The sequence below is a fragment of the Lathamus discolor genome, chromosome 3 (genome assembly GCF_037157495.1).
Source record: "Lathamus discolor isolate bLatDis1 chromosome 3, bLatDis1.hap1, whole genome shotgun sequence".
NCBI lineage: Eukaryota > Metazoa > Chordata > Aves > Psittaciformes > Psittacidae > Lathamus > Lathamus discolor.
In genome coordinates, this window is record NC_088886.1 from 134,943,676 (window position 1) to 134,956,125 (window position 12,450).

The 12,450-nt window shown below is 41.8% G+C and overlaps 1 protein-coding gene across 1 annotated transcript in view; it reads right to left on the reverse strand.

The window, feature by feature from the left end:
- Nucleotides 1-8,533, reverse strand: part of BTAF1 (B-TFIID TATA-box binding protein associated factor 1) — a 44,708-nt gene extending 36,175 nt beyond the window's left edge. Inside the window, exon 1 of the mRNA XM_065671952.1 lies at nt 8,181-8,533. Within this exon, the coding sequence (XP_065528024.1) occupies nt 8,181-8,194 (14 nt within the window). The 5' untranslated portion in view covers nt 8,195-8,533. The remainder of the gene's footprint in view (nt 1-8,180) is intronic.
- Nucleotides 8,534-12,450: the final 3,917 nt, after the last annotated feature.

Consider the following 12,450-nt stretch of genomic DNA (forward strand, 5'->3'; position numbering starts at 1 on the left):
CATAGTTCAACTGCCCATCTCTATTAATAGTCCCCCACATTTTTCAGTTTATCTCATGCAAACAGAAGAAATGTTGGCATGAACACTGTCAACTGACAGGGTGGCAAACATACTTCTTTTTAATAGTAAGCATGGTTGTTGTAAAAGAACATTCAATTTGGTAAGCAAAAAAAAAAAAATTATAGAAATTGTTAGAAACATTAGTTTTTAAATATCTGCAGTTATAAGGAAAATTTAACTTGTTCCCTTCTTTTCTCTGTGATAGAAGATTTTCCATCTTAAATACTGTTAAGCTGCAAATGATCTTCATCAAATTCTGACTGACAGAGAAAGCAAAGGGCTCAACTGCTCATATTGCGCACTATAATTTCTTTCAAAGACTTACTGTCATTTATAATATCAAACTCTGCTTTTCCATTATACCACAAATTTTCACTTATTACATATTTTCTCCCTAGCTACCTGAAATATAAAAGACCAAGCCTGCTGTTGTATTTACAGCTTTGAGAGAACCCAACACCTCTGGCCTTTCCAGGAAATACAGGAATTTAACCAGCAGATCTCTTTTCACAGTAACTCTGTATTCGGTGAAAGAAATCCTGATCATGTATTTTCAGAAGCATTAAATGAGAAATAGCTAACTACTCTTCATCATATAAAAAGCATGTAAAAATTGAGACTACCTAATCAAATCAATGATGGAAGTAACAAATGTTCATTACCACCTCCACTTAAGTGGGACAGAACTCTCTCCATAGGGTGCCTAGTTTATCTATTAGTTATTGGGCAGTATGAGGTTATTACTGAATGTACTATGTGGACAGATTTTTAACTCCCTATCAGAATTATTCCTTCTAGCCTTAATCATAAAACTACTCCTCCAAATATTGCAACAATACAAAGCTGGAATTTACACAGCGGTGAGGCTCACCTATGTCACAGGCTAATGAAACAGGGATAGCTTCCCCGAACAACAAACCTTCCTCATAAACACATACCCTAGGTTTGAGCAAATATAGGAAAGGACAAATGTTTTGATTGTTACTCTGTTGCTACTAATTACATTTTTACCAAAATTGTCTTAAACATCAGTTCCAATCATTAAAAAAACCCCAAACAAAGTAATCAAACCCCCAAATAAGTCTTTCCAAGAACACTGGATTTCTTATTTTCTCTGACACACTTAAGCTGCACTTACTCCTGAGAGTTATCTTGTAATGTGCTACAATGCATTAGAAACAACAGTGCTACACAGCCAAGGCAGTAATGTCAGAAATACAGTTCCAAACCCCAATGCTCTCACAATGGAAGGTACTAGACTAAATATTATCCATTAGATTAAAAAAAGCCCAACCTGACAGTATTTTAAATTATTCTATTATCTTAGACACACTTCCGATAAGGGCCAGCTTTGAAATAATTCTCTTCCTACTACTAAAACAGGTGAACCCATTTCAATTCCTGTAGATAAAAATGGAGTTTCAAATTGCTGTGATTTACAAATTTGTAAATTGTTCGAGTTACATAAAGATGAAAACCCAAACATATCTACACTAGTTGTTCTGTGATTAGACAGTCAAGGAGAAAAGCAAAAGCTTCACAGATCCAACTCTTCCAAAACACAGAGTGGGCTAGTCAGGAGGAACATACCAGATACTTACTTACCAGCATTTTTTCTTTAGTACACTTGACAGTAATAACCCAACCTGATTTGCAGCATTCAGTATTATTCAGTACAAAATATGCCAGCTTGCAGAGCAACCACAGCTTGCTCCAACTTGCTTGTTCTCACCCCTTTCATTCTTCATCTCCCCGTGAAACTTCAATGTTCCATACTCAAGTTCACCATTTAGCACCACCCACTCCTTCAACTATCAAAGTTGGGTGTGGGTTGTTTTTTTTAACCCATCTCCAAACTCAAGCAGAAAGTGCAATTTAGACCACTTCCTCACCTAGAATTCCTCGTGTTTTGAAACAGGAGGAAACTACTATGACTGCCTACCCTCAAAAACCCTCTAGTTTAATTACAATCTTTGTTACAACACTAGATCTTCACTCCTAAAACACACAGGTTTTTGAGGCTGTATTACCTACAAAATACAGCTGTTTACTTCCTTTGGGTTTTTTTTATCTGCAGTATGCTTGGTTTGCAATTTGTGGTTTTAAATTGCAATATGCTTAACTGACACACAAATGCAAAATAAAACATAAAAAACCTATTGTCTCGCATCGCTATAGGAAGGCTTCAGTATTGGAAGGGTAGCACTGAGAAAGCTGCCACCGATAAGCAGCACTAGGGCTTTTTTTAATTTGAAGTTTTCATTCTTAGCTTCATTACGAATGAAGAAATACTCATAATACTAAACAAATTAACTTTGAGGACCCACAGCTTGGAAAGAAATTTCCTAAGTTCTGACAAGGTTTTCATTCTCATAATAGACTAACAATCTCTACACTAGTAATTAAAACCAAAGAGAACTAAGATTTTCCTAATGGCATGTGGTTCTCTGCCTCTCATGCTACACAGTGCTATAAGCAGAGCACTGCATGGCTCACACAGTTCACAAACCTAACACTAAAGTGCGAATCAGTGTGACAGAGTGAAGTGCTCTAATAGAGGCATTAGAAAGCTAGCACCAGGATAGTTAATGACCAAATCAGGATACAGAGGTTATCATCAGTATCTCCAAAATGTTTCCAAAATAAGACATATACAGCTAAATTGTATAAAGATCCTCATCATCCCACTGTAAGCATTTTGACTGGATCGGGTCCCCACAGAACTTTAGATGGGGAAGCTTCCAGTTTATTGATTTCAGTGAGCCGAGGCCTGAAAGGGACTATGAACTGATCACTGCTGCCAATGAAGTGATTTGTTCGGACTCTCCATCTGTGGGTGCACCAGTATGTTCAGGTGGCCAGGGAGCAGTCACTGACAGTAAATGTCAACTGGTACAGAACAGCTCACAACTACCCCAGCATATCCTACAACCCATTAGAATTGTGCAATTGTCAAAAAAACCTCAGTAACATAGTCCCTGAAACACACTAATGTCAAACTCTGCCTAGAGCACTTTGGAAAACTCTCATCTAGCACCCATCAGAAGGCAAGGGAATACTCTTTGGCATTTACAGTATAAATTGTATTTCAACACCCAGGAGCTTCCTCCCAGGCATGGTTTCTAGGTACATAAATAGCCTGGAAACAGAAAACATAGATAAACCAAAATTTAGACTTCACAAGGGTTGATAACCATGGTGAAATTAAGCACAAGTACAAACGGAGATGCCTCAGCTTTTCTTCTTGACCTGATAGTCCTTCAGCGGTGTTTTGTCATTTGGTCAAATCCCAGCTTGGTCAGCTTCACAGCTCAAAAAAAAAAAATCAAACCCCTAATAAAGCATACACAAACCATTAAAATAATCAAGTAAACAACTTCCCAACAGACAATCAGAAAGCAAGAGAAAAATCACTGAACATAATTCAGAACAAAAAAAAAAAAAAAAAGGGTGATGAAACACAAAGAATGGATTGTTATTTTACTTCTCATAGGTGGGAGACTACAAAGTAGTTATGAAGGTGGGGTTGTGGACAAGAGAAATAATCTTGTTTCCTACAGAGCAGTGGAAGGGACACCTTGAGTAAAATAAGATCTCCACGACCACACTGCTCACAGTATTGTATGCTTCACACAGAAGTCAACTGAATGCTAAAATTAGTATATTTCATATCATAGAATCCATAGTATTAGGCAGTACAAGCTTTATTTGTAAATTATTACATATGTATTAACATCAAACAAGGCAGCCCAAAAGCATACAACTAATTACATTACAAAAACTGTGAGAAAAAGTAAAAAAATAAAATAGCTGCAAAGACATACTAATACAAGAAATGTATTAACAAGTTATACAGGGAATACCTAGGTGAGCATTCAAGTTCTAGCTGCTGAATCAGGTTAAGTTTCTCATCAGAATGTAATCCTGACTTTCAACTTTCATTTCAGTCTGCTAGGTGTCTGAGAAATTCTACAGCTCTACCTCATTTGGGCAGTACTGTACATACTACTTCATCTCTCCCCCTTCCCATGACTGTGTCAGTGCTCCCTCCCACAAACAGCAATAGGGAAAGCAGTCCACGTCCTGGTCTGCAAGTTCATCTCCATCAACCAGGGAAGAATTACACTTTTCTTCCCCTCTTTTGAGTCAGAACTGCTGTAATCACACTGGTTACAGAACATCTAGCTATTCTAATGATACAGGCATATGCCTTTAAATAGTACTGAAACATAATTCTTGCTCAGTTTAACTCCTGCTTTTCATACAAAAGCAGCCACGAAGCAATAGCTTCCAACAGGTCAGAAACTAAATTCTTTCTTCAAAAAGCTTGGGATAACCCCAAAAGAACATTTCCAAAAGGTACATAAAAGAGACACGTGGATAATTTTGGTATCTTGGTAAGAACTTCAACCTCCGAATGATGCAGTATTAAACTTGAAATGTTTTGTATGTTTTATAATGTAATGATGCCAGCCAATGCAGCCATTTGTCCTTGGGAAGTCACAGCCCTACATGTCAAAAACCAAGAATGTGAGGCCAAATTATGTTCCAGAAGCTTTACTATTTATTTTAAATTAAAAACTAGGTTCTTATCTACATATTGCAAACTATACAGAAATCCAATTAAATGAAAACACTGAAGACTCTAGAAACTAGTACTAAACTTACAAGGACCAAATCAAGAATGCCTGCAAGAGCAGCCAGTTGTTATACTCTCTTATACTTCCTTAAGGAACTGTCTTGAAAATACCCAGAAGAGGTTGCCTTTAAGGTCTTCCAAGGTGAACTTAAAGATATACTACTGAAATATTATTGAAATAATCTATTCTTAATGCATCTTACCAGCTTTGTGCATTTAATCACATTTTAAAAGCAAATTTGTTCTCCTTCATACTTGAAGGCCCTCAAAAATAGGTGAAAGATATTAACAACCTTGGTGTTGGAACAATACATGAGGTGCCTTTGACCACATTAAAGAAACTGGGAAAAAACTTTTATTAGATATTGAAAGGGACAATCAACACTTTTATTATCTACTGAAACTTAATCACCCTGAGTAATCCATGAGTGTTGTCATTTTCTTGGCAGTATTACTTTTTCATCTAAAGCATCTCAAGAGATCACTTGTGAGCCACTGTATTCACTTGGATCACATACTTTGTAGGAATGAAGCTGAAGTGATACTTTTTGCTTCTCTTTTCCCTTCTCAATTCTACTTTATTATTATTATTATTATTATTAGCTATGCAGACACTGTACTACTTCACACTTTCAAGATCAGAAACAGGAGTTAAAGCCTACCAAATCAGCTTGTGCATTTGCAGAAAGAACACCAACCTTCCCACCCTAGCTAGTCTTTTCAGCATAGAACTACCATAGACATGAGCATATAGAGAGCAACTATTCTGCAACATCTGTTGGTATGAAGTATCTACTATTTTGCTTTTGGGTCTGTTTTCTAGTGTATCATCACAGAAGTGGTACATAAAAGTAGGTCTTCAGTCAGGCTGGTACATGTAAAAGCAGAATCTGCTAAAACAAACATGTATACATATAATGCAGAATAAAACAGACTGCTTTGTCAACAGATTATAGATCAACAACAATTATTTTTAAGGTGCCCTTATTAACAGCAAAGCTTCAAATTCTCAATCTGACTTTGAGGTATTTCAAAGCATTCCCTATATTTGGTTAGATGTTCCTGGGCACAACAGGGGTTTAAGAAAGGTTTTAAATTGGCCAAACAGCAGAAACTAAACTTTACTGAGAAAGCAACCCTTATATTTACTCTTTTGAGATGCAGAAATACCCCTCAAAAATGGCTTTTATTTAATATGGTTACTGTACAGAACTAACCCTAATGAAGCTTTTTATTAATATCAATGTTTAGTACACACTCAGCAAAGCCTATGGTCCTTGGAGAAAGATTAATTTGAATCATCTTCTCCCACACTCTCCACAACTGTATAGTTAAGAATCATTCTACAACAATGAAGTATTATGTTGGACCTTCAAAAACATAAAATGTAACTAACTTCCTAAAGGACAAGTGCAGACCTCTACAGTTAAGTGGAGCTGGCACAGAAGCTGGAACAACTACACCCTCCACGAAAACACAGATATGTAGTATGTAAGCATACAAAATTATCTGTGGTATGTCTGAAGGAAAGGACCTCGGAAATTCGATGTTGAAGTAAAAGGGGAAGATAACACCTTTTATTTTACAAAAGCAACACTGACATTATATCATTAGCATTCCTATGGTCCATCAGCCAAAGGGTTCATTGGTCCAATTGCTTTGTAACTTCAAAGGGTAAGAGCTGTTTTTGCTGTGTCTGTTAAAAAACATGTGCAAGGCCACATTTACACAGTACCGCTTCTTACAATTATAGAAACAATAGAGTTAGCCAGGAGTAACCAAGATGTTAGAACACTCCAAAATGTGTAATTCTTTCACCTAATTTACATGTGGAATTGGAACCATTATTTAAGAAATCACAACTATTACAACATCTTTATTGAAGTTCTATCCCTTGTATTTGACTTGTATACATTTTGATGTTAAAACTGTACTCGAAAGCAATGTACCATGTTATCATGGTTAACACACCAACTTTTTTAGGGATCCACACTGAACCTTGGGTCTTATCCAAAACACAGGTTTTTGTCCTGCTGGTCACCAGACCAAACAGGCATTACAGAATCTTTGCATAGTGCACTGCTGCTTTTCACTAAGGCCATGTGGTTTTACAGAAACACTGGTAACTGAATCTGAAGCCAATCTTTACAGTACACAACACCTGAGCATACAGCTGAAAGCTGTATCTTGACATTCCAGTTAGCCCCCATATCACATGTATGTTAGCACAGTTACTTAAGCAAACTGCCCCACACCTAGTGTAATTACAATGCTACTCTATTTTACATGATAGCTTACAGTAGTATTTTAACATACACGGTAGTCTTGTCACAGCAATCCTTACTACTTTCAGATTCTTATGGACAGCTTTGGGGAAGAATAAAGAAAAAAACAAACCCAATAAACCCCAAACAAGCAAACGAAAAAACTCCAAAGAAACCAGAGGCAACTTTTTTCCTAAACCCAAACCTAATTAATATAGAACAAGTTGATAAAAAATAAAGAGTAAAATAAGACGAAGGACACTCTGCAGAAACTACAAAGCTAAAACACCTGCTACTAGAAGTCTTAAAAGGTGTATTGCTGCTCTAAATTTTGATTAACAATGGATTTCCAGTATAAGTGTACACACCCTTACTTTTTACTTTACAACTCTAAAGTTATTCCTACACAGTTTCAGGAACAGAATTTACATTTGGTATAGGACTTCGAAGTACAGAGATACTATCAACACATGACTTGAACCTTATCACAAGGTTAATTTGGATTCATTGTTTCCTTTCAACTATCCTGTCAGGAAGCTTAACGTGCCCATTTCAGACACACATAAAGAGATGGTAGAAATTTGTGCTCAGCATTTTTATAAAACAGCTCTATTAAGCCATACCTCTGTATCTGTGAATGCTCTAAAGGCTGGCACACCCCAGCGCACATGTGTGTAAGCAGATACTACCCAACATCTTGAGACAGAGCCAGAACACAGTAATCATTTTTCTCCATAGAAGCCTGCTTTATTTCGGTTACTTTACAACTAAGGGCTCTGAAAGGCGAAACGGTTTCTTGCCAGTTCTTGAAACTCGGTATCATTACCCCCTATTCCCTAGCAGCTTAAGCCGAAGGAAGCACTCACTGGCCGACAAAACGAAAGCGTCGAGCTCAGCAGGAAGCCCGAGGCGCCCCAGGCAGAGCCCCTGCGGCCTGAAAAAGGGATGGGGCTTCCCCGTGCGCCAGGCCCGGGAAGGACCCCCGGCCAGGAAGCAAGCCGGGCACCGAAGCACGTAGCCACCCCAAACCTCACTGAGGCTGCCCGTGCCGCCCAGGAGCGTGGAAGCCCCAAAGAGGCCTCGGCAGGCTCCCGAGACGACAGGAGGGGGAACCTCTTCGCCCCCACACCCCCCGAATCCAGGCCACACGGAAGGCCTGGGTCTCCGGGCCGCCGCTGCCGGCCCTCCTTCCCCCACCCTCCCCGGCTCCTACCGACCTGGAGACGGCCATGGCCGCCCGGAGCTAGGACTCGCTGGAGGCGAGCGGCGGGACAGTGAGCGGGGGGGCCGGCGCCGCTCTCCCAGGAAGGAGGGCGCGGGGCCTAGCTCAGGCCTCTCGGGCGCCGCACCCAGCCTCGGCCCCGCCGCTGATCCGCGGGGAGTGGCTGAGCGCAGCTGTGGCCGGCAACGGTCAGAGTCTCCCTCCCCGCAGCGGGGCTGCAGCGGTGCGGGCGGGAGCGGTGCACAAGCCTCGGAGCGCGACTTAAAGCCTCTATTCGCCCATCGCCAGGGCGAAGCCCAGTGCCTGGCTTTATATGAGCAGCCATCTTGTATTTATTCCCTTCCTCCATGATAGCGGCTTCCTGATTGGCAAGAGCGTCCGGCCGCAGCCAATGGAGGGAGAGCTTCTAAGAGCAAAGAGGGCGGGCGCACGCAGCGCCTGAACTGAGCAGGACCGGCCATGGAGCCTGCCGAGCCGGCTGAGGGGGGGCGCCAGCCTTCGGCGGGGGGTGCCATCTGCAAGGATGGGGGGGAGGCAAAGGAGACCACTCCAGTCTCTCAGTCCAAGGGAAGAGGAAAGGCATCAGAACGCAAAGTATACGCTTTTCCTTAACACTCTCCAGTGTGATGGTGCTTCTCCCCTACAGCATGGCGGGAGAGGGCGGCGGAGAACTCGGAAAACTCACGGGGCACTCCCCACTCGGAGAGGTGAGCTGCGCCTCAGCTTACGCCCAGCGCTGCGGCTCGCACGCCCGGACCACGGAAACTACAGCTCCCGGCGTGCAGTGCGCCCAGCGCCGCGCCCTCTGAGAGGGGCCGCATCCGCCACGCCGCCGCGCTGCCCGGGGTGCGGGGTGTCATCTCCCCCTGCCGCGGGGAGCTAGGCGGTGGGAGCGGGTTCACCGCCGCTACTCGCAAAGTTTATTAGCCGGCAGCAGCCCCCAGGCAGTGAGCGGCGTCTCAGCTGGTTGTCGTGTCACGGCAGTGTTACCGACCGCGTTTCCTTCCACTTCCTGCCGTCTCTCTGCTGAGGCAGCCAGCCAGTCCTCCGGCCGGGCCGCGCTGCGGGCGGCTTGCAGAACAGGACGGGGCCTCAGGGTCCCGCCCGGCCGCCCCCTCCGCCAAGCCTGCGGTACCCTGAGCAGCTAGGCCCTTAACCCTCGGGAAGGAGGCCAGGCTTTCCAAGTGCATGCTGCCAGCTTGATCAGATCCAGAGTAGCACAGATTAAGAAATTAGCCTTCGACTAATCACTTAATGTTCTCATCCAGGAAAGGATCAGGGATGTCCCAGGAATGTAAAGATAGCTGATGCACAAAACCTTTCATGTGATAAATGGAAAACAAGTACAGATTTTGTCTTTCCTGTAAGTGATGCATAAACTCGCATAAATACATGAATTTGCATAATACTGTATGATAAAATTTTCTTCTAAAGCCCATCTTGTGTATTTCATACCAAGCCTTTCTATAGGGATTTCTGCTTGCCCCCAGCGTTTCCACTGGATGGTTTCCCTTTCCCTATAGCAGTAAACTCTTCATGTATGGGTTTGCTTATTTGTTTCCTACTAACATGAATATTCCAACTAGACATACTAATGCCATCTGCGTGTATAAACAAGCTGCTTTACATACCCGAGTCCTCTATAAGCTTTGCCCTGGGTGCCTTTTTCCTGTCTCCTTGCCCATCCTTTGGTGGGCACTCTGATGAGTAGGAGCTGGTGTTGAAATGCAAGCAAACACCAGCAATATGAGTCAGCCCAAGAGCTCTGCATCACACAGTGTGGCCAGAGCAAACCTCAGACTTCATTTTAAGCATAGAGATGGTTTGTGTCACACTGTTACACTCAATAACCCAAATAATGCCTTTTTTTCTTGCCTGACGTGGCTCTGATGTATTAACTACATTTAGATAGCTCAATAGGCCTCCTGTAGAAGAATACAGTGGGTTGCAGCCCAAGAGCCTCTTCCTCAAGTACTACAAAACCACATGCACCTTCTTTTGTGCCATCACGTGTTGCAGGTGCATCTGCCTGAACCATGATCCAAGGCATATGTGTACTCCCATCCAATGTGTGTATATGTTTCCACATGATGGGGTACCTGCTTTTTATCTATGTGATGGGGAGGAACAGCAGGGTGTTGAGGTAGGGAGAAGCAAGGAACATACTGAAGATATATTTTTCTTCTGTGTTCAATGCTGTTGACACAACAAACATCCCTGGTAATATTTCTGCATTTGTTTAGCCAGGAATCAGCAGCCATGGTTTCCTGCTGTGGGCGTTATTGAAATGACTCTCAGGTGCTGTTTCCAATTCTAACACCCTATTTCCTTTCAGGTTCCTTAAAAAACAGTTTGTACACGGCTTTAATAGTTGTCATTGCAGAGGGCACATTAAATATGCAATAAAGTTTGTTTTGAACAGCTCCATGAGGGTTATCCTACCTGATAAAAATAAGTGCAGGAAAAATATTGGTGATGGGTCTTATGCAGTGAGTACTTGCTGAAATAATGATAAACTGCAGTCCAAGCAAAACTGCAAAAGACAGAAAGAATGATCCATTATTTACCTAAGAGTAGGCTTTCTGGACTGAAACACAATTCAGCCAAGTTTCACACTACATGTTTTTACATTTTGATGTGACGTTTAGGTAAAGCACATCATTACTGAAATACTCACCTGTACTTTTGCTTCAATCCCTTTTCTTCTGCTCAGTCCTCTTCCTATAGCTTATAAAAGTGAATTCTTGGTCCATGCATATGTTCACGTGCTCATAGTCATACTAATCCTTTTTGCAGATTTGTTTGCTTTTGACCCATTTTTCAAGTAGCCATACATTTTCTCCCGTTTCTTTTTCCATATGTTCTCACACTGTTTCTCACACTGCAAATCCACTATGTGCCAGTTTGCTCTCTCAAACCTGTTCCTAAATTAGATTCATAGAATCATAGAGTAATTAGGGTTGGAAAGGACCTCAGGATCATCTAGTTCCAATCCCCCTGCTATGGGCAGGGATACCTCACACTAAACCAAGGCTCTGTCCAACCTGGCCTTGAACACTGCCAGGGATGGAGCATTCACAACCTTCCTGGGCAACCCATTCCAGTGCCTCACCACCCTTACAGTGAAGAATTTCCTCCTCATATCCAATCTAAACTTCCCCTGTTTAAGTTTCAATCCGTTACCCCTTGTCCTATCACTACAGTCCCTAATGAACAGTCCCTCCCCAGCATCCTTACAGGCCCCCTTCAGATACTGGAAGGCTGCTCTGAGGTCTCCATGCAGCCTTCTCTTCTCCAGGCTGAACAGCCCCAACTTTCTCAGCATATCTTCACATGGGAAGTGCTCCAGTCCCCTGATCATCCTCCTGGCCCTTCTCTGGACTTGTTCCAGCAGTTCCATGTCCTTTTTATGTTGAGGACACCAGAACTGCATGCGATGTTCCAGGTGAGGTCTCACAAGAGCAGAGTGGAGGGGCAGGATCACCTCCTTCGACCTGCTGGTCACACTCCTTTTGATGCAGCCAAAAGGATAGATAAAATTAGATAAAAAAATAGATAAAACTCAATAATTTCCAGTCAGTTGGTATGTTATAATCATTACTTCCTGCATTGATCTCAATTATTTTTATTTTGTTTTCTTCCTCATGCCAGCTGTATCCTTCTGTGAACTCTTATTGCTTAGTGTGCACATTCACAGTGACTGCAGCTTTTTTATTTGCTACATATGCCTATAGAGCCTAGGGAAAAAATGGTGCAGTCTCTGTGCAAATAGTAGATGACAGAGGCACTGTTTTCCTGCTGGAATCCCTCCTGACATACCATTATCTTCTACATGTTCTGGTCTTCAAGTTTTATTTTTCCAGTTAGTTTTTTTTGCGTCCTGAAGGCTTGCAGATTTGTATTGCTTAGGATCACACCAAACTCCCTGTAACTGTAGGTAGGTATAATATTTGATACATTCTAGTCTGATTAAAAAGATTATTTTCACTTTTTAGTGGCTGTCTTACTTGATTTCTAAATTCCCTTGTAAATCTTGTCTAAAGAAAAGTTGGGCTTAGAAGCTTGTCCCTGCTTAGCAGCTAGTTCAGACATCTTCTCTGCTGGTGTCTTAATCACTGTCATTACTTTGGTTATTTTGTGAAGAATTGCTCTGAGATAAATTTATGTATTAGGATCTTAGCCAGGCAAATTGTGCACATTCTTTGCAATATGTATTTCTTGATAATGCTTACTGTTCTGAGATCTGCATACTAACCAGTTGTCTT